General features: G+C 33.8%; 4 protein-coding genes across 8 annotated transcripts; 2 read left to right on the forward strand and 2 right to left on the reverse strand.

Annotated features, from left to right (window-relative positions):
* Positions 1-207: 207 nt before the first annotated feature.
* LOC114420935 (filament-like plant protein 3) lies at positions 208-5,208 on the reverse strand. 5 transcript variants are annotated; one of them, XM_028386651.1, is made up of 6 exons: positions 5,026-5,208; positions 4,857-4,910; positions 4,231-4,403; positions 3,306-3,507; positions 1,352-2,772; positions 208-726 (listed from the first exon to the last, which is right to left on the reverse strand). In XM_028386651.1, the coding sequence occupies exons 3-6, from the start codon at positions 4,339-4,341 to the stop codon at positions 412-414; spliced, it is 2,049 nt and encodes a 682-aa protein (XP_028242452.1). In that variant the 5' UTR covers positions 4,342-4,403; positions 4,857-4,910; positions 5,026-5,208; the 3' UTR covers positions 208-411. The 5 variants fall into 5 exon arrangements, with proteins under 5 accessions (XP_028242452.1, XP_028242453.1, XP_028242454.1 ...); XM_028386652.1 differs by having other exon boundaries at positions 4,993-5,208; XM_028386653.1 differs by lacking the exon at positions 4,857-4,910 and having other exon boundaries at positions 4,944-5,208.
* Positions 5,209-9,583: 4,375 nt separating this feature from the next.
* LOC114420939 (CBS domain-containing protein CBSCBSPB3-like) lies at positions 9,584-15,206 on the forward strand. Its single transcript, XM_028386657.1, has 14 exons — positions 9,584-9,777; positions 10,152-10,320; positions 10,486-10,618; positions 11,249-11,419; positions 12,191-12,266; positions 12,371-12,490; positions 12,670-12,736; positions 12,889-12,994; positions 13,086-13,144; positions 13,838-13,944; positions 14,027-14,157; positions 14,340-14,419; positions 14,513-14,602; positions 14,687-15,206. The coding sequence occupies exons 1-14, from the start codon at positions 9,653-9,655 to the stop codon at positions 14,858-14,860; spliced, it is 1,608 nt and encodes a 535-aa protein (XP_028242458.1). The 5' UTR covers positions 9,584-9,652; the 3' UTR covers positions 14,861-15,206.
* Positions 15,207-15,747: 541 nt separating this feature from the next.
* Positions 15,748-16,751, forward strand: LOC114420940 (uncharacterized protein At4g08330, chloroplastic-like). Its single transcript, XM_028386659.1, has 2 exons — positions 15,748-15,917; positions 16,142-16,751. Exons 1-2 carry the CDS (start codon positions 15,832-15,834, stop codon positions 16,539-16,541), a joined length of 486 nt encoding a protein of 161 aa, XP_028242460.1. The 5' UTR covers positions 15,748-15,831; the 3' UTR covers positions 16,542-16,751.
* Positions 16,752-17,046: 295 nt separating this feature from the next.
* Positions 17,047-22,266, reverse strand: LOC114420938. Its single transcript, XM_028386656.1, has 10 exons — positions 21,839-22,266; positions 20,803-20,923; positions 20,005-20,090; positions 19,152-19,548; positions 18,955-19,055; positions 18,775-18,841; positions 18,336-18,563; positions 17,757-18,215; positions 17,542-17,614; positions 17,047-17,379 (listed from the first exon to the last, which is right to left on the reverse strand). Exons 1-10 carry the CDS (start codon positions 22,219-22,221, stop codon positions 17,129-17,131), a joined length of 2,166 nt encoding a protein of 721 aa, XP_028242457.1. The 5' UTR covers positions 22,222-22,266; the 3' UTR covers positions 17,047-17,128.
* Positions 22,267-22,797: the final 531 nt, after the last annotated feature.

The raw sequence follows: 22,797 nt of genomic DNA on the forward strand, positions 1-22,797 counted from the left end.
TAACATTATTTTTATTTAGTATTTATCATTCTTGCACAATTGATTAACAGACAAATTATTTGAGAAATTAAGTTGGTATCAATGCCATAAATAACCAATTGTAATGATTTATCTCAGCGTAATTTGCGCTAGAAGGTACAAATAATTTATTTTGTACCTTGAATATGGAGGGATACCACTACCCGCTGTTGAATTGCAAAAGGAATAGGTCAACGATAGTTAGAAGAGAACATTTTATAATTTGGACTTTTATGTATTGCTATTTTTGCTTTGAACATTTTCAAGCATTACTTTTTTCGTAAATACGTGACATTGGATTCATATACGTTGAATCCATGAGATAAAAAATGAATAACCCAAATTTACAACTCAACCTCAACCTTATCCTTTCTAGCTTCTCCACAATTCCCTTCAGTGAGTTCCTCTTTTGCTTCTAGGGATGAACTTACCAAAGCCATTACGGCTTTTCTCATTGGTAATTGATGAGTTTAACGAAACGGGTGACTCAGAATCTTTTTTGGGCAAGCTCAAATCACTATGATGTGGTTTCAAATGTTCACCACCATTTTGGTGACCTTTTGTGACTTCACAAGTTGACTCCATAGGGTTGTCTGAATCAAGTAGAAAGTCTTCCAAAGTTGCAAGGGACTTTAACTGTTGTCCAAGAGATGCAATGGTCTTCTGGCACTCAGCAAATCTACTAGCAGCCAGTGCTAGATCCTTTTCCTGCAGAGAACATGCCAAGCTCTTTATATGAAAAAGTATAAAATGGGCAACGCAAGATTTTTTGTTAATAAAAAACTATCTTTTGTATTTGTCTATTTAGGCACCAAATGCATTTCCAATAAGTCTTGTGGGGTGACACATATCAGTTGGTCTGAAATTTAGCCTCAAATTCTCACTAATATGATATGTGATTACATTTGATATATAAACTGCAACAGAAAGGAATTGGGAGCAATGCAAGTATGGTCTTGAAAAGCCTTGGTAAAATGGGCAGAGATGTGAGCCACAGGCTAGAGATTATTATACTCTACTCAAATAGGCTACAAGCATAATTGTACAAATCATGCTACTATATAGTACTTTGGACTTCAGAAGCAGAGAAGTTGCTTGACTAGCAAGTCAACAACAACTAAAAGATTTGTCGATAGATCATTAGACCATGGTTTATGATTACAAGGTTTCTCTAAACCTGCCGCACACACAAATTTTTCCATCAAAATAGATAGCAAAAGATTGAAGAATCATATTTATCCATGTTGCACTTGACAAAATTCATAATAAAAGAACAATGCCAGAAGGTGAGGCTTAAAATATTAGGTTTCCTAATAAGTGTTGGCAAACTGACCTGTTTTAACTTCAAATCGAGATTAACACCTTCCGTATGTTTTATCTCAGTGTCTTGCTGAACTTGAACTTTGTGCTTCATTTTTGAAAGCTCAACCTCCAAATTTCCGCATTTGATTGAATTCTCAGTGGACAAAGCTCGCTCCTTATGAATCTCTTCCTCCAAAGAACGAATTTTTGAAATCAGTTCTTCAACCTCAGTTTCAGTATGTTTGAGTGTAGACTCAACTATCTCCTTCTTTGCTTTTGTTGCTTTCAGTTCTTCACATGCTTCTTGATTTGATTTTTTTGCAAGAGCTAACTGAGTTTGAAACTCTGCTACCTTCAACTCTGCTTCCCTTATCTGACTCTCTGATGTCTCGAGCTGCATTTGGTATTTGGTTAAAACCATGTCTACCTCAACCTTACCTGCTTCCATTTTCTTCAGCTTCTTCTCTAGTTCAACATTCTTTTGAATCATACCTTCCATTTCAGCTTCCATTTTCCCCAGCTTCTTCTCCAATTCAGCATTCTTTTCAATCATAGCTTCTATTTCAGCTTTTATTGTAGCCTGACCAACATTAGATTGATCTGATGCCACTTCTTTCCTAACAAAATTGCTTCCACTTTCACTATCTGGCAATGTAGCAAGCCTTTCCATCTCAAGGAAATCATCCATGAGATTGATCTCAGTTGAAGAGACCACATGATTTTTTCCATTAGCCTTTTCGTTCTTAAATTGATCAAGTTCCATAACGAAAGAAGATGAGCACGAATCGAAACGGCGTAGCTCACATTCATTCATCTCCCAGCCACCTAATTTACGCATATCACTTTCAACTGCAAGTAGCCTATCTCCACTATCTGACATGCTATCTGTGAAGGACTCAACATAAACTGAAGATGCAGTTACAGACCTGTGATCATTGACAGAAAATGTTTTGCGAGTCATGGCTTTCAGTCTACGGCACTCAGCTTCAAGCTTAGCAACCTTCTTGACACTCTCCAAATGTTGTTTGCTAGCTGTCTCAGCTGCTTGAGAACTCAAATCCCTCTCGACTATCCTAAATTCTAGTTCCTCTAGTCGAGATTGCAGCTCATGTTTAAGACTTGAATTCTCATTCTGCACAGCCTCTAGTCTCTGGTGAAGATCAAAATGAATTGACGCAGCAGCATCTGCTTTAGCTGTTTGAAGTTGAGCCTCAAACTCGGCAACTTTCCTCTCAAGTTCAGATTTTTTGGATTCCCAGTCACGAGAACTATTCACAACAGCCTCAACCATCTTTTGCTCTTGCAGTTCTCTAGCTTGTCGAAGCTGCCTCATACACTCTTTGAGTGCCCCATCAAGATGACCAACTCGATCTTCGAGAATTGAGTTCTTCTGCCTTGCAGCATCAAGCTGTTGTTTTAAAGATGACACTTCATTTTCAGCCTTCTCCCAGCCTAAATAAAATGAAAAGCCAATCAATATCTTTCAGTCAATTAACATAGATATTCTGCTAGGAAAAATATATTTTTTCAAATAATTTGGGTTAAACTTCACGATAGCCCGTTAGAGAAGAAGATTGTGATACACATGGCTTCACAAGGTAAGAAAAATGCACCATGGACAAGCAGGTAAAGCACATTTTACTAGACTGTCCTGATATGAGCATAAACTATGGATCATGCAAAGACAAATTTAGCTGTAGTTTTAGACATTCTTCAATCAAAAGCTGCAAACGATAGATCGCTTTGAGAAAGAAACTAATTAGTATACCATATGAAGAATCAACGACTTTAAATATTGCCTGAAATAAAAGTGCGAAATCATTATCTAAAAAAGTTAAGAAAACTTCACCAAGAATTTTCCTTTGTGATCTCCTAAAAGTATCAGTTTTGGGGGTTGAATGCGCCTCAGATTTCTTAGTGATAATAAGTATTTAAGGTAGCATTACTTCTAGTGACATGCATGGAAAGGATCAATCAATAAATACCTGAGACGGCTTCTTCTGCAACTTTAGAATGCTGCTTTACTAAGTCTTCTTTTGCACTAATAGTCAGCAGAGCAGCAGCTAATTTGTCTGTAAGAATCTTCAAACCCGTATCTTCTTTACTTTTTTTGGGGTTACTAACTTCTTCATTCGGTGCAGCCTTAGAGGTGACTTCAGGAGAAAAAGCAGCTTGGGTTGGATATACCTTTACAACATGGAGAAAAGAATCAGATTCATCGTATTACTTTTCCAACTTTACAATATATCTGAAGAAGCAGAATTCTCACACTTAAATGGGAACAAATTAAAGTCCTTTATGCTTAGAAAAGGAACATGTCAATTTAAAACCTGCAGACCAAGCAAAAACCATTGTTTTCTTCTTGACTACACATTACAAGCTATCTCAAGTTACAGTAGGAACAATTAGAGTTATTATTCCAGTCTCTTGTACCATTAACTCAATGGCACCTCTGCAATAAGGCCACCATTTCTATTCAAAAGGGTACAATTTTTTTTATACCCAAGCCTTTAAGTCATATCCCACCCTCTAAATTCTTCGTCTCCTTCAACAAAGAATTTGATTTTCACTTCAGAAAATGACCACAACGCGGACAATCTATGTCACCGACAATTGTAATACATATCCCGGATTGAATTGTCAAAGATAAGACAGAAAGAAATAAAAGGTTTTATAAAATGGTCTGCAACCATAATTGCGACCACAACGTCAAGGTTTTTTAGATCTTGATGGCTGCAATTGTAGGCACATTTATTTGCAATTTTACATAATATCAAGGATGCTGACGAAACCGGAACCGCGCAAACTGTGTGACATTAAGCCTAAAAAGCACATAACAATCTGTGCATTCAAAATGGCAAAACATTGTCAATTAAAACACACTGATACCACTTCTATTCCAATGCCCACCTGTTCATCAGAGAATCTTTCTGAAAGAGATGATATTGAACCAGAACTCTCCGTTTCACCGGGACTTTTCTCAGATGACTTCCTGCGCCAAAGCCAACTCCTCCGGTCCATCTACAATATTATAAGCAAAAGCAACTAGCTCCACCTTCCTTATTCCCACACAATGACCTCACCTAAAACACCATTACGCAACACAAAAAAAAACTCAAAACTTGATCAGGAAAACAAGTCTCAATTGGTATATGACAATAACAACAATCATTGCTATCAAAATCTGCATTCTTCAACGGAAAAAGAAAAACCCCACCACAAGGGAAAAATATGAGAGTGAAGCCAGAATCAAGTTTCAAATAGAACAGAAGCAAGCGGTTAGTTATGAGCTTTGCTTAGAATTCACTTCTCACCCAAACTCATCCACCTCCATTCTCAACTTTTATTGAAAAGCTTCCCATAAAAGGGTAGTGCTTTGAATGGAAGCTTGAAAGGGATCACTCAAATCCCAAACGTCAAAGTTAAAATGAAAAATAAATAAATAAATAAAAGGAAGGATTTCAAATTTTCAATTAATATTTCATGGCTATTACTCTACACTGGAAATTGTAACAACTTCTCTGACAGTCACCTACCAAGGACTTCTCAAATTGACTCCATTGAATCCAACATTGAGAGAATAAAAATATCTGCAAAAGATGAATTTAAAGTGATTGACCCACTTGAATTATCTCCCGCACGAGATTGCTTAACAAGAAGTTTGACAAGTACCCAATTGAAAGGGACAAGAATGGGATATAGTACCCTCCCAGTGTGTGGAAAGACAAGCTATGGAGATCGGAGAGGAATGTCAGAGGAAATTCTCAGAGTTGAAGGAACATCATGCGAAGATTCAGAAATATTATCCAACACGTTTCCTTGTCACAAATAAAATCCAAAAAATGCAAAAAAAGAAATAATGAAAGAGAGAGAGGGAGGGTGGGGAAGACCATGTGAGGAGAGAGAGAAGAAGAAAAAAGAAATAAATAAAAACGAGAAAAGTGTTATGATGCAAGTTTTAACTTTTTTTGTTGTGTTGTGTTGTTTACTTTGCGGAGATTTGGTGGTAATTATTACATGTCATGGAGATGTGTGCGCCTGTTTTATGTTTTTTATTTTTTATTTCAGACGAGGGGCGCGTTATTCCCGCTCATTGGTCCTTCATTCTCGTTACAAAATCTGATTCGATTTTTGTTACTGTTGGTGTATTTTGTCCTCTGATACTAAGTTACTCACTGTACCTGCTGATGACATGATCCTGTTACGTTACATTCTTCAACGTGCATCATGGTTAGACCACGCTCAGTGAAGCTAATTGAAATTCTTAGATCAAATTAGGACTGGTTAGAATTTATCTCATAAATTGGATAAGAGTCTTTTGATTTTCGTCTAATGATTCTAATTTACCAACTATGTGAATGGTGCCTCAATTTTGATGATGATGTGTACTAGTCATGTTTGCATTGGGTCGCTGATGAAGAGCCTTTCTAAATGGTGCAGAAATCACATTCCCGTCTTAGAATTGAGCTTCACGAATTACCTAAGAATTCCGGTATTTATTTATTTATTTCTCCACCTTAATTATAGGCGAGATTTACTAAATAGAATAATTGTACATGTGGAATGCTAATTTTTTTAAAGAATTTATTTGTATTTATACTTTAATTAAAATGTATTATTTTTCAAGTTAAGTCGAATAGATCAAATATAAGATTAATTAAATTTTTAGTCCTTAAACAAAGTTCTGAATTTTTGGTTTCTAAATTATTTTTTAAAAAATTGATCCTTAAATAATTTGTCATTATTAAAAATAATATTTAGAATTAATGCCTTTTAATAACAAATATTATGTAATGAAATAAGATAAGTTTGTCACAATGTATGTCACATAAATTTTATTATATTACATAAATAATCAATAATTAAAACATTATGTTATTAAAATGTAAAAATAAAAAAGAATAATTATTATTATTCCTACTCTAAGTTTATCACTTAACATATAACATTAACGTCAAAAATTATTTTTAATAATGACAAATTCTTTAAGGATCAGTTTTTTACAAAAATGTTTAAAAACCAAAAATTCAAAATCTCTATAAAAACTAAAAATTTAATTAATCCTTCAATATATATTTTTAAAAGTAATTGTGTCCCCCAAATAAGAGGGACTATTATTAGAAACAAAATTTTTCTTTCAAGAAAATAATAAAATCGTATCCATAACATTTAAACTCAAAATTACTTACTCGACGCGTTGAATAGTGGTTTTAAAGTACAATATAATTTTTAATGACACCTTTATTATTGACATACTTCATAACATTTATTAAACTAATGAGAATTTAACACACACACTCAAAATTAATCTTATTACCATATTATCTTATATTTATTAATATTGAAAGGCACACGTATAAATTAAGAGGATATAGTTTGTACACTATGTAGATGATTTTACTCGATAAATTTTTTACTTTTATGATAATAAATTTAAAAATTATATTAACAATAATTTATGATTAAAAATAATGCAAAAATATTTTATGATATCAGTACATAATCATCAAACTAATAAATTAAACATAGATAATAACTCATCTCCAAACGCTATAACTCATTTACTTGAATTATGCATTTTTTTTATAGTATTGTTTGTAATCGTGATTATACTTTTCTTATCATGAAAAATATTAATAATATTTTATAATATATTTTTTTCAATTTTTTATATTGGTAAAAAATTATTATAAATAACAAAATTTGTAGCTTTTATTTTTTTAAGTTCCGCTCGTAATCTATATCGACGATAAATTATAATTAATAATAAAAAATATATTAAGATGGTATATAATATATTGCTAATTACTTCCTCAAAGGATAAAAAAAAGTCAAATTACGAATGACTTCTTTTAACGAATCGCAAAACCAAGGCAATAATCAGCAAACCTAACCTGTTTGACTTTTTCGGGTTGTATTGTCCAACCAAATTATATTTTTGAATTTTCATTAATGTTATTTAAATCGCAAGGTTGAATTATAAATTAATCGCAAGACCAAGGCAATTAAGTTTGTTTATATTATTTGTATATAAACATTAAACTTTAATTATAATATATTTCATATGCTATCATTGTTATCTTTTTGTACTCATAATATAATTTATAAAAAGTTTTTTTTTTACTTTTATCTTTTTTTACCACACTTCACCACTTTTATAATTTATTGTATATAGGAATATTTTTTTATCGTATATATGAATATGATTTACAATGAAAATACATGAACGGTTTTTACCTTAAAAAACAAAGGATGTATCAAAATGTGAAAGCTTAAAAGAAATCAAATTACACACATATTGATTAAATAAAGTAAAAAAATAAATGAACTTAATCTAGAAAAAAGATACTGAGATAAATTAAGTATCACAACAAATTAATTTACTATCAGAATTTAAATTAACGTATAAGCATGAATTCTCATGCTATGTCATTGTTAAATGTTGAGTTCTCTTAATTAGCATATATTTTTGTAGGGACCGAGGTAATACAGTGGTACATGTATTTCAAATCTTGATATGGAATAAAAAACTCAAATTTTTATCCATATGTGCATCACTTTTAACATTGTTCCGCCATTTCCTAATAGTGGTCTGAATTGATGGATGGAATGTCTCATATATTATTATTTTTGTATTTGAATACAAAAATAAAATAATTCCATTTTTTTAATAATTCTCAGTTAAAAAAACTTAAGTATTTTTTTTTAAGTTTGTGGAGGTATTCAAAATCTCCACTCTGTCCCGAAGTCAAACCTAATACAAAATATCGCACTTACACAAATAAATTATTCACACATATCTAATATAAACAAAAATATATAGGGATTTAAAATAAAATAAAGTCATGTTGGGCACCGATACGTATGTCCTACCCACAAAACATCATTTATTTTATTTTATGCTCGAATTTTCTTCCATCTAAATAACATAATCATCACCTGACAAGGGAAATGAGACACAACTTTAAAAAATATATACGTAACGCTACAAACAAGAACATAATTATTCCCCATATTCAATTGACATCGTGATAATTTAAAGTACAGAAAAATATTAGCCGCTTTGTGTAGCTTCTTTTTATCCCTCTGACAGATAACATAAGCTAGAAAAATAAATGCATCTATAAAAGGAAGTCTACTCTTCAAGGAGTACAAAAATGGAAGGTAGTTAATAATTAAATTTAAACGTTTTATGATTTAGTATGTATTTAGTTAACTAAGCACAACTAATTCCTAAAGTCGATGAGGAGTATATTAATAAATCTCATCTGCTGTAACTTTCAATCAAATCGATATTTTTATTTCGAAATTCAACACAATTAAGTAGTATTATTAGTGTATTTTTTATATTATCAACTAATAAAAAATTCTCTTATAAAAACTAATTAGAAACTACTTTTGAAATATTTTTTAAAATAAATTATTATAAAAAATAATAATTTTATTATGTATAATAATATATGATTGGACAACACTAAAAAATTCTACCACTTATTTAAATTAAATTCTTAAATTTTAACTTATGAGGAATTTAGTTTTTGATAAAATATACTAATATATAGTTTAGTTTATCTAATATATGTTTGTTGTTTGTCTTAAATACAATGAATTGAGTGATTATATTTACCTCTCTCTTTTTATAAGTATACTACATCATTAATCATACCAATAGCTTATTTCTCATTTATTTCTTTTTTTTTCTCAAGTTACAGATAATTTAAGATTATTCGGAAAATGTTTTTTTAATGAATTGAAGTTTTGTGTTTGAAAAAATAAACAATGTTATATTTTCATACTTTGTAAGAGGAAAAAGTAAGAGGATTTAAAATTATTTTTTAAAATATCCTATTAAAAAGTTAATCCTATTATGTTATGATTTTTCAATTAAAATTTAAATTTCAACTTAATAATTTGTACATTAAAAAAAAATACATATTACAACCATCGACATGAAGTTTCATCAAAATGAACACATATTGCCATACTTCGGATTAACGAGAAAAAAAACTATAATGTCTTTTCCAAGAAAAGACACTTTTTCCTTAAGAAAAAAAAAAAACAATTACATCCAAACTGGGAGGTTTCATGTCCCTGACAAGTGGACACATACAAACCACAACTCCAAACCAAAATTTGTTCTATTTTTACGGTAAATACAAAATCGAAATCATGTCCATTTATTCTAAAAAAAAAAATTGGAACCTGTGTCTGAGCAACGAAAAACAAAAAAGATGTATATAAAAAAAGAAGGAACATATTTATAAGTTTAACCGAAGGAAGAGAGACAGAGACAGAGGAAGAGCCCTAACTAACATAACCTCTGTCTCCGAAAATGAGTGGTCACATAACGAGGAGGAACAGTGCCCCTCACAAACGCCCTCCCTCGTTATCCAAGAAGCTCCAAAACGGAAGCCTTAGCGAACCTCCCAGCAAGGCTTCTTCTCCGCCACCTCAAGAGTACCTTCTTCTTCTCTATCTCATTTCATCTCTTCATTCCTTTTCGCTTTCCTCTGCTTTCAACCATACACCGATCCGTACAAATCCAACTAAACCGTTTTATTTAATTTAGATTAGATATATCGGTTTCTATATATTTATTATTATTTAGTGTAAGGGATTTAGTTTTTGTTAGCTTAATTGTTTTAATTGGCGGATATGTTTTTCTTCCCCCCCCTTGCATCTAGTTAGAAAGATGCGGTCAGTTGGAAATGCTCTGTCGTTGGTTGTAATTCTGGTTAATTGAATTGTGAAATCTTTTTTTTAATGGATATGTTGTAGGGTTGTTGTATCAGTTTTTTACTTTAATTTTGGTTATTAATTGAATTATTTAGGTTTGATGGGGGAGAAAGAACAGTTAAGAAGCTTCGGTTGTCGAAAGCCCTCACTATATCTGAGGTCACGACGGTTTCTGAAGCGTGCCGGAGAATGGCCACTCGGCGTGTCGATGCTGTTTTGTTGACTGATTCCAATGCTTTGCTCTCTGGAATCATGACTGACAAGGTTTGTGTTGTGTGTGCATTTTTTTTTTACATTGAAGGCAGTGTCAGGAGGTTTATAATACCTCACTCTACTCAACCAATTGAGTTAGACTCACTTGACAAAAAATATAAAATTTTACGGGATGTGTGTGTATATGAAATTTTACAAGCTTGTGCTTGTGTTCAGGACATTGCTACTAGAGTTATAGCGGAGGGTTTGCGGCCCGAGCAGACGATGGTGTCAAAAGTAATGACTCGGAGTCCTATATTTGTGACATCTGACATGCTAGCTTTAGAAGCTCTTCAGAAGATGGTCCAAGGTTAGCTTCATTCCTACTGTTAATGTCATTGTTATTGTCGGATTTTAGGTATTGCTGGACTTGGATGATTGAGTTCATTTCTCTAGAGAACGGATAATACAATCAGTTATTTTCTGCTGATCCCGATTAATTAATACATTTTGTCAAACACTTTAGTTATGGCTGTCTTGTATGTAAGAAGAGGTCTGGTTACAGTGGAGCAAGGATGTACTTGATGTATGTATTTTTGGATATTGATGCTCATGCTTCATTAAGATCATTAGATTTCTGATAGGACAAGGCACTGTAGTATTCACCCTAGGATACGAACTAAGCAAAATTTATATTTCCTTGCACTAATTAATGAGTTGTTTGCATCTATATTGCAATTACTTTACTATTGAACAAGAAGGATGCATGATTTAAGGGTTTGCGACTTGTGACAATGAGGGCCATGTTGTGTTAATTCTTTGTGATAGAGTTCCTTTATTCCCCATTTCTATTTTCTGTATCTTTATCTGGTTGATACCTGATGATACAAGACATGGGCATATCTTTCTATTAGATTCTGTCTGTTTACTTTGTAGTAATTGAGACAGTCTATAAAGTAATCCATTAAATGAGATATGATTTATTCATTTTAACTGATAGGTAAATTCAGGCACCTCCCTGTTGTGGAAAATGGTGAAGTGATTGCCATACTGGATATCACCAGATGTCTTTATGATGCCATAACTAGGATGGAGAGGGCTGCTGAGCAGGGCAGTGCCATTGCTGCTGCAGTTGAAGGGGTGGAGCGCCACCGGGGTAGCAATGTATCTGGTTGGTTAACAATTATCTTTACATCCACTTTAATGCATTTATCTCTTTAATGTTTTATACTATAGCTGCCATTGTTGAGTTCAGAAGTTTTATGTTCTTTTTTATCATTTGGCATACTCATTAGCTGAAATGACTGTTTCTGGTAATCAAATTGTTGGCTTTATTTATCTTTGTGGCTAAAATAGACACAAAGGATTTGATAGTTAATAGAAAAAGATAGGGTGAAGAGAATTACCAAATGAGTGGTCAGTGTATGAACCTTCTATTTGCTTAATTGATCACTTGTGTGGCTAATCATTCCCTAAACTGGAAATAGTTTTGCTCAATTGTTATTGGTCAACCACCCCCCCCTTCCCAGACACACACACACACACACACAAAAAAAAAAAACCTTACCTTGAGGATTTCTTTTCTTAAAATGTAGTAATCTGGGCAATGTGTTCTTAGTAAATTATACTTGGATGACATACTTTAGAGGTTAACTTTAAGGTTTTAAGTAGATGAATGGTGAACCAAATACTGTTAATAAAAGTGCATTAAAAATTCTGTTTAGGCATTTAATTTGTCTTTAAAAATATATAGTTTGTGTTTCTTCAAAACTGACGAGTAGTTGCCATGTATTTCAAGGTCTCTTTTGTCAGTCATGCTTCTGTAAATTTTTAGTTCTTATAGTCTAACTTTATCAATATTTAAGTGTTTGAAATGGCCATATTTCTTCGTCATTTTGTAATGATGCTAATTTTCTGTTTCAATTGCCACCATTTTTATCAGCTAGTGCTTTGATAGAAACATTGAAGGAGCGCATGTTCAAGCCTTCCCTGTCAACTCTAATGGGTGAAAATACAAAGTAATTTCCACATTATATTTTCTTTTATTTGTATGTATTGCTGCAAGATGCTTGTATAATCAGATATAATTGTTTTACAAAGTTCTGTAGCTTTATGTTTCTAGGGTTGCTATTGCATCACCCGCGGATCCTGTATATGTAGCTGCAAAGAAGATGCGGGATTTGCGTGTTAATTCAGCTGTTATTGTGTCCTTGTCGGGAACCAAGATTCAGGGTATACTCACGTAAGATCTTTTTCAGAGGCTTTAATCTCTTCTTTTGGAAGTTGAGGGTGTGGAATAATATACAAAATTGCATGTTTTCGTAGTGAAGAACTCTCAAGGTTTGGGGTATAAAATATTATTCTCTGGTAGGAGCCAGGTTAATCATTGTAAGATGCTTAATGCTTTCTATGCTCATGCAGTTCAAAGGACATACTAATGCGTGTTGTGGCTCAAAATCTTTCTCCTGAGTTGACTCTCGTGGAAAAGGTTGTTATTTCATTTTAATATTTATTTTTTGGAAGTGACTTGAGTGGAAAGAGGGTCGTTGTGAGAGGCCTTTCTTTTGTTTGGTTCTGATTTTTTGCTAAATATTCAGAACTGAGTTGATTTTCTTCTTGATTCTTCCCTTTCTAATGTAGGTAATGACTCCAAACCCAGATTGTGCATCAATAGATACAACGATACTGGATGCACTGCATATGATGCATGATGGGAAATTCTTACATCTTCCTGTGGTAGACAAAGGTAACATTTACTTTTCCAATTTTGTAGGCAGTCTCCTAATTCTTATATTTTTGTACTGACTACTGAGTGCTGACTTTTATTGTTTATGCAGATGGGTATGTAGTGGCTTGCATGGATGTTTTGCAGATAACTCATGCTGCAATCTCCATGGTAAATTTCATGTTTCAGATTTTAGATACATATAAATTATAGAGTAAAGGAAGCTATTTTATTATATAGTCTTGAAGATGGGAATTCGGAGGGATCTGATTATTTTGCCGTGAGGTGTTCATATGTATGGGCTGGTATTTGTTTAGGTAATAGCTGTATATTATGAAAGGATCAAGCATCATTTCAGTCCCTGGAATTTACTCATCATAACTTTTTCTGAACTTGAAAGGGGTTTTACAATCACTCACTACCCCATGGCGTTATCTAAGAATCTCTGAAATATCTTAGATTGTTTCTCTGTTTCTATTTCTTCTTTTTGTAAAAGGAAATTACCAATGTCCATGTCTACAGCCAACTGTGCTGTCTCAGTGCATATTCAATTTTGTCAAAGGAATATTTCCTTTTTGATTTAGTGATAGTAGCATTTCCATACATATTTGATCATATTTCTCTAAATAAGTAGAATGTTGTACCTGGATAGTCTTGTAGATTTAGTGGATTAGTTCTGTTGTCCTGCTTACACGCCCTCCTCCTTGCTTCACAATTGTAATGCTTTTATAACTGGTGGGGCGTGCACCTTTAATAACATTGCAGTCTATCACCTTGTGTAGTAAGGATCATGTACTTCTTTGTATCAACAGTTGATAGTGTTGTACGGATACCAATTTCTGATTACTAAAACGTGCTTTGTAGGTTGAGAGTAGCTCTGGAGCTGTTAATGATGTGGCAAATACAATTATGCAAAAATTTTGGGACTCAGCTTTTAATCTAGAACCACCGGAAGATTCTGATACTCATAGGTAATCTTGTTGTGTAGACATTTAAACACAAGATTTGTTTTGTTCTGATCCTTGAATCAGCCTATATGATGTTCTATTGCAGTGAACTTTCTGGGCTAGTGATGTCAGATGGGGCTGATACATCAAAGTCTGGATATCAATCTGTAGGTTTTGGAAATTCATTTGCCTTCAAATTTAAAGATCTCAGTGGTCGTGTGCATCGATTCAACTGTGGTGAGTGACTTGTCTTTGGTAAATCATTATGAAGATTTAGGAGTCCTTTTTTTCTTCTTGTCTTAGCCACAAACATAGTGTGTATTTGATATCTGAACCTGGGTCAAGTAATTTTTATCATCTAAACTACCCTCTTTGATTCTTATAAGAACTTAAAAGTATTGTGTTGCTGTTTTTTGTAGGTACTGAACATCTTGATGAACTAGTTTCTACAATCATGCAGAGACTTGATGTTAATGATGGAGAACGCCCTATAATTTTGGTGTGTTTCATTCTACGTCAGTTTCTTCTGCCTTTTGAGAGAGTATAGTATTGTATTGTATTTATTTACATGCTGACTTTTTCCTCCTTTTAGTACGAGGATGATGAAGGTGACAAAATTGTTCTTGCAACCAATAGTGATCTTGTTTCTGCTGTCAGCTATGCTAGGTCTGCAGGAGTGAAGGTGAAGATATTTGCTTCTACTGGCTTTTTCATGACACTCCAATTTGCTCCATACATTCTAATATAAAGCATCTTCGTGTTTCAGGCTTTAAAGTTGCATTTGGATTTTGGCAGTTCAACCAAAGCAACAACTCCAAAATCTTGTACAGACACTAGACAGAAAACTAGTGCTTTGTCTATGCGCTCTAGTATTTTTGCAAGTGCAATTGTTATAACAAGTATTGGCGTGTTGGTCTACTTAAAACGCTCCAAACAGTGATGTGTTGCCAGTTTGGTGAGAAAAAAAAAAAAAGAAGCAATAATCGCTCTGTATGAGTTCAAGAGCACTATTGCCTTTTAAAGGCTCATTACAATTAAGAAAATCTTGGATAATGAAATAGGCGAATTATATGAGGTTCTTCTTAAAATTGAGTCTTTTTGTTTTGAGGTTAATTTTTTCCTCCACGGTCAAGCCAAGGCGATTAGTTACGATAGCCACTTATATTTTTGTCTCCGATGTAATTGCAATCTTTAATCCTCGTCCTTCGTAGTGGGAATATATGTACAGATAATGTCTTGGCATAATATATTCAGAAATGTTAAGACGTTCTTCATTTTTGCTTCAACTCGGGTACTTGCACTTATGTCACGAAAATTCTGATAAAACTTGCAATGAACTTCCATGTTCCATTATCATGTAATGTCTACAAATTTTGTTGCCACCTTCTTGGGTTCACCCACGATGATGTTTGCACTTTTCCGTGAAAGTGTCACTAGCATTTATCTTTCAAAAATATTTATTGCAGCATAATTTTTTGTATTTAAATCATACATTTTAAATAATTATGGGAGCAAATTAAAAGTTCGCTGCTCAAATATAAGGAGCAATACACCAAAGATATTGCTATTCACAACGTCCTATTTGCAATTTATTTGATAAAATACTTTTAATTGAAGCTGATTTTCACTATGTAATTTTGCAAGCAGAAACTACATTTTGTGAAAGGTATTTCTATAAAAAAAAAAAAGTTGCATTTTTTCAGGAGGTGCAAATAGCAACAAATTGTAAAGGCAATCTTTGGGCTAAAAAGTGCTCACAGCCCAAAAATGCATATTTATTTAAATGATTATATTTTGTTGGTTTCTATTGTTACCGTTAGCATGCAAGCTGATAATGGGGCCTCTGAAGTTCTTGTTCCGTTATTATAAAACTGAGTCCTTCACTCTCTCTCGAACCAGCTCACAGAAACAATGATCTCCTACGCCGACATGCTCAAGGGATCACATGGATGTCAACAACTTCAACTATCCTCCATTGTCAGAGATGTAAACTACAGGTGAGTGATCGAGTTCTCTATTCATAGTTGTAGATGTGTGTGTTCCGTCACTACAAGAAAAAAGGCTAATTAGTGACGGATTCAAATTCGTCGGTATTTTAATTTACCGATAGATTATGAATCCGTAGGTACAGACGGATAAATATTTAGTGACTAGTGTTCATTTTGAGCTTTCAAATGCAAACTAAACTTGTTTCCATTGCATGTCATGTATTATTATGTAGCTGTGGCTCGTGTGGTTATGAGCTGAACTTGAACTCCAGCAACCGCAACACTTGTTCTCTCATTGACTCAAAGTCCATAAAGAGAGGCATCATCTCCTTCTTCTCCGTGGATGAGAGCAGGTTCACTCAGATCCAGCAACTTCACTGGCCTTCTTGGATGCCCTTTTTCAACTCCAAGCGCCAAAGAACCAAGCTTTTTTGCCGCAGCTGTGGGAACCACCTTGGCTATGCTTACACTTTGCCCTCTCAATCTCAATCCTGGGATGGCATCTCTGATGATTCCAGAATCTATGATATCAAACTAACCGCTTTGTTACCTTCTTTCTGCGAGGAACCAAGTCAAAAGTTAGAGGATATGGGCAAGTTTGAGACTGCATCTTCCTCCACTCTGGTGTTCTAATTCTGAAAGGGACAGAAACATATTCATCAGTTTCTTGTTTGTTTGAATGTGAATTAATGTATTCTACCTTTTGATCATTATGAGGATACTTTCTCAATAGTTTTTTTTTTTTTTAATTCTGTTCCGTGTGCTTAGTTGATCATTTAACTATTGTGTAATGTTTAGCTTTATTGTATATTGTATAATCTCCTATTTATTTACAATTTTGAACTTGGGAACAATCTCAACGGATAGACTCCTCAAAGTGCAGCAGTAATAAACTTTCAAATTCACCTTTTTGTTAATTTATGCAATAATCTTCATTTCCCGTTATTTTCTCTCAAGTCTTTGAATTGGTTAGTCTCTCCTATAATCACTTTGAATTGGGATCATGGTAAATTAACTTAATTTGCTGCTAATTTTACTCTGGCTGTAGAACTTTGTCTGTAAGATTTTAATGAAGGAACAAAAGAAGAAAGATTTCATTCTATGCCGCTAAATTTTAGTCCCTTCGGACACAAGGGCATGAAAAACATGTATTACAATAAGCATAAAATTATATTTGAACCAATATATATACATATATCCAATTCATTATACTGTTTTTACTACTCAACCCAATTTATGTCCAACTGTTTTAGTTCTGTAAGCCATTTTTGTGGATCTTGAGAAACAGTGGGTCTAGATGGTGTCTTGATCTCACGATCTACATCAGGTGATGCTACATCATCATCAACTTTCTTATCCTTGGCAAGCTTGCCCTGTCTGCTTCGTTGCCGCCTCACCTTGAGGGAGAGGAGGCGAGAAACCTGACGAAGTCCGCCCCACTTTTCCAGTGCCCGTGCTATATCAAACCGCCCTGCGGGAAAATTCCATTGTATACTAACTTCAAATTGGAAGTGGGATGAAGCTACAGCCATCAGTTTTATCCATCTTTCTTTGCTAGACTTGAAAGTAAGCAAACCTATGGTTTGTTGCTGTAAACAATAAAATCAAAATTGAGGGGAATATCTTGACCAACCTGCACGTTCAAATGACCTTCTGCTAGGCATAAAAGAAGGGTCCATTCCCCAGCTCCTTTGAAATCTACTTATCTGCATGAAGATGTAAGCAATGTTACGTGGATAGATGCTTAACATTTATCCTTTCATCATGTCATTGTCATTTAACTTTTTTAGTTTTTCATCCTGGTTAAGGGAATAAGTGGTAACTAGATTGGAACTTTTGCAGGCTCACCTCATAATGCAAATTTTCAAGATTGTCCCAGTAACCCTTTGGTTTGCGGTGTTTGTAAGCCAGAGAGAGGTTCATTATAGTTGCAATCTTTCTGAATCCACCCTTGCGATTTATAGCCTTCTCAATATCCACTCTTCCATGCAAACGAAGTTGCTTCCTCATTGGCATAAATCCTTCCTGTCCATGTTCTGCAATGAATTTCAGAAGTTCAGATTTTAGGACTTCAATATCTCTTTGTAAGCCTGGAACTCTTGGTCTTTGTTGAGATGAGCTTTGAGCATTGCAATCAGACAAGTCTTCAGCTGAACAATAGCTGTCATCATCTTCAAAGCCAGATGGAACAGTTTGTTGCCCTGAATTTGTATTCTGCTTACATGCTTCCAAAATATTTGATGCTGTCTTGTTCTCGATATAGTCTCTTATTGCACACAAGTTTGATGGGAGATCTTCATAAATGACCTATTGTTAAAAGAAACAACATTTCAGGCATTGAAATACTCAATATATGTGTGTGTACATTGTTTGGATTGACAAACAAGTGATCAATTTCCTCCAAGATTGAATCTAATTGACAAACACCTCTTCCATGATAGCTTCAGAAAGGAAAGTGTCTTTGCGCATTTTTGACTCCAGGGAGTACTTTAGCAGTGTGTGATGATTTCCTAGTTGCTCGAAAGTCCATTTTCCCTGGAATGAGTCAAAGTCCCCTTCAACCTGTTCGAAACTGATCTCCTGTTCTAGATATTCACACAAATCTAGCACAACTCGAGCATGAAGCACCATATAAAGCAGACCTTTACACCCTTCCTGCATATTGATTAATCTGGGAAGTTACATCAATCACATAATTTATGGATAAATTGTATCACACAAGTTCATTCTTGTATTAGTCGCTGCTAAGGAGATGCTTCTATATTTTGCTTACAGTGGAAGATGAAGGTAAAATAATGGCTGGTACTTGATACAGTGACCAGCAAACAATAAACAGGCTATTCTCATTATTGACATGGCACTATACCTGGAGAATGCGGACTTTATTGTTATCTCGTGATAAAATCTTACTGATTGCTAAATTTGGAACTATCCTGCAAGAAATTATTGTTTTTCAAGTTAGGAAAAATGAGACATAACATCTGGAGGAATCTTTTATAGTATGTTTTCCAATAAATTGTGTAAAGAAGAAGCACACACTACTTACTCAGGAAGAGACTCATATGAAGACATTACAGTCCATACATCACGAACAGGAGCTTTAACTGTTATGCTAGCAAAAACGCAGCGATGAACACCTCCATTTTCCTTCACGTGAAAATAGTTTTATAGGTTACTTAGATCACAAATTTAGCTCATTCAGAATTAAGGCCAATACATAACTATTTACTGCAGATAAGTTACCAAAAGTCCATCAAATCTACGGAGATGAATTTCATCCACCATGCAAGGCCTGTCAAGTCTGCAACTTTTTCCAAATGCACCCCAATTATTGATGTTCACCTCACTGGAAGGCATGGGCAAGGTGCCAGGAATTGAGTTGACTAAATCTTCTTTGTTTTCACACAAAGCACTATTTATCTTTTGGGCAGATGACTCATTAATATCACTAGAAGTTTTATCCAAGTGATTTTCTGGAAGGGAGAGTTTCTGATTTCCTGAAATATTCCTCTCAACTCTATATGCCAAGGCTTGGAGGTTCACAGGGAGATCTGATTTGATAATCCTTTCCAAGAAAATAGCTGGGAAATTGAATCTTGGTATAACATTAACTTCATAAGATAAATTAGTTGATGAAGATCTGCAAGAAATAGAGTTGAAGAATAAACTATAAATGTTCCAGGCCAATGGCAAATGAGTATAACTTCATTTTCTTTCATAGAATTGCATTTTGGCCAATACAAAAGTAGAACATAGTCAAGAGTTTAAGTTCAAAACACATTGATATGAAGCTATTCAACTGAATCATATAAGAACTTCCTTGTATCACAATGTAATTCCCACCACAGATTCTAATTTAGGAACATGAGGATCTCCATATAAAGGCCAAATTTGAAGCCTCTTCTGTCATCAGAACTTCATCCAAGATTCCAAAATTTGGATGTGTTAGCATTACATTAGCATGATATACTAAAGATAAATACAGCGGTTTGAATTGAATTATTGAAGCAACCTCCAGAAGTAAAATCAAAATGTAGTCTCTATATTATGCAAGGCTGCCTGGCAAGTATTGGCTATCAGGGGTATAGGTTCCTACCTTGTTCCAGATTTGACAGACCATTTGCCCTCAAACTTCTTAAAGTCTCCATCAACCATGGAAAAGTGAAGTTCTCGATCCCATGCCTGAAGTATTAAAAAGAATATGTATCAAATATGCAGTGCATACCCTTTGAGTATGAGAACGTACAATTCTTGAGAAAGTTTTTCATCAATCAAGTAATGGCTGTAATGCAATTGCCTAAAATGAGTACTTTAATTACTTCTAGCTGTCTTATACAAGTTATTTATCATTGAATTTGTATACCCATACAAATGAAAAGAACAATAACAAATAACAAATAAATAAATAATAGCATTTCATTTTATGTACATTGATCTACAAACATTGAATTTTTTTTTGTCTTCACCCTCTGGTTCATCAAGCGATAAACTAATATAGAGTTCAACAGAAAAGTAAGTAAAGCTAGCTCAAGAGTTGTTTCCGTCAAGGATTGAACTTAGATAATACTTGAATGATTCAACCTTAACTTCAATACCTTAACCAGTTGTACCTAATCACTTGGTTTACAAACATTGAATTTGAGCATTTGAAGTGAATGAGTCGTGCGTGATGGAGAGATGATTCGTCATATTTTCTTGCTTCATATGCAGTAGACAGATTAGCAGTGCAGTAACTTTAAATGTTTCAACATTTTGAATCCTAACAACTAACTCTCACCTTTTTCTCCTGTTAAGAATTTAAAAGGTTTATATCTAGTTTCATGCTGACATGAAGTAACTGAATCACAGAATAATAAAAAAAATAATAGCAAGTATATATGGATGAGATGCTTACAGAATTGATGAGTTCTTGAAGATCCAAGACAACACGAGCTTCTATGTGCCAATACATTGACCTTTGAAATCCTCTTTGCTCTAACCATATCCGTCCAGGATACGGGCAAGGAATTTTCCCACTGTAAAAAAAGAAAGACAAACAATTAAACAGCAATGCTCATAGTCGTGATCTCATACAAAACTTTCATGAAAAAAAATAATATAAATATCCTTTGTAATGTTTTAAAATCAAAATTGACATTTCATCTCGATAATTACTGCCAATTTTAGTCACTACCAGAAAAGTTTTATATACCCACGGAATTTAGAGAAGTGATTCCGGAAACAAACAAAATTAAGCACATAGAGATGATGTTTGGAGACAGAATGGTCCATCTAGAGATCCTTCTAGGATTTCTCTAAACAAATTCAGGGACGGATATTTGAGACGAAGTTAATCCGTGCCTGATAAATGATAACGCAATCCGTCTCTAATTCTGTCCCTGCATATCAATGTGCTGAATTTTAAAATTCTAATATGTTAGAGACGAATATTATCCGTCTCTAAGTCTTTCTTAATTGTACGTACCTTTTTTTACCATTTTTTTTCCCTCAGGAATCAAATAGTAAATGATATATTTTATAATATATAAAAGTTTAAGGTTGTCAAGAAAAGGCATCAATTACCGGGATGAAATGCCATGATTGACTAGAAGAAAAACATCTTATAAAACTCTATTTAAGGTATATCCGATCTCTTACTGTCACATTTCATTCTCATGTCTGCCATGATTTCTCATTAGTCAATGGCGTATATGATAGTGTATAGATCATTCTCATGTCTGTCATGATTTCTGATTAGTCAATGGGTGTATATGATAGTGTATAGAAATTAAATTCTTAATATATAAGTAAATAGCACATACACTAAATAAAAATGTTTATACTGTCATCTTAAAAATGTCTGCCATTATTTCTTATTGATTTACACGTTACAGTGTTACACATTTTACTATGGAAGAAAATAAAATCTTGACATTATAGTTTTACCTTACCTCCACACAAGATTTGGAATGAAATCAGCGAGATGATCATAATCAGTGAGAGCGTTCCAAACGGATTCAATGTCAGCATTGACAGGAATTTCGGCCTTGACTCTCCTTTCCCTCCAAGAAACCACTTGAACCTCACACTGCACCTCACGTTCAGCCTCTTCATCTTCTTCAATTCCATTATTATTACCATTCCCTACTTCTTTGTCGCACCGGATTCTGGGTTTGCACTGGGTTGAAGAAACCGCAATGCCATTGTTAGCAGAGTGATAGGGGAAGAAGAAGCTCAGAGATAGAAAGGGCGCTGGTTTGGATAGGAAGCGCAGAGAAAGAGGTTGAGCTCCTCCAAGGTTGGTGGTTGAAGAAGTTCTGCAAGTGGTGATCATGTCATGGAATGGTAGAAAGAGAGAGAACAGTGAGTGGTGTGGAGAAGCAAAAAAAGATGTAGCTGTTGTTGTTGTCGTCGTTCATGCATGCATGATGACCACTAGTTTTTGCTTCTGTCGTTTTCTGCTACTGTTTGTACTTTGCACTTTTCGTATGAATTGGTGGCTCTGATCCACACACGTTAGTTGGTGCCTTTTCATTGTATCCACAATTTCCTGTTTTTGTGGCTTAATATTCTGTTCTGTGTGATACATAGTTTTACCTACTAATTTCAAGTTCCAGCTTGGATGAAGCGTACGATGTTGATATAAATTAGGGATATTTTTACTATTTTTGCACATGTTCATCAATGCACGTACAATAGACAATTCTCATCTTTAAGAAGAAAAAATTTAGATTGAGTATATCGTAGTTATTTATTTGAGTAGTATATTGGGCTGGTTCGTTTAAGTTTATTTTTTAGAAAAAAATAAGTACTGTTATGATTTTTTTTTTTATGTTTGTTTACACAGTTCAATTCTTACTTGAAAAATATTATTTGTAAAAAACAAATCTTATTTGTATCTTTAAAAAAG

This window comes from Glycine soja, chromosome 8 (assembly GCF_004193775.1).
Source record: "Glycine soja cultivar W05 chromosome 8, ASM419377v2, whole genome shotgun sequence".
Lineage (NCBI taxonomy): Eukaryota > Viridiplantae > Streptophyta > Magnoliopsida > Fabales > Fabaceae > Glycine > Glycine soja.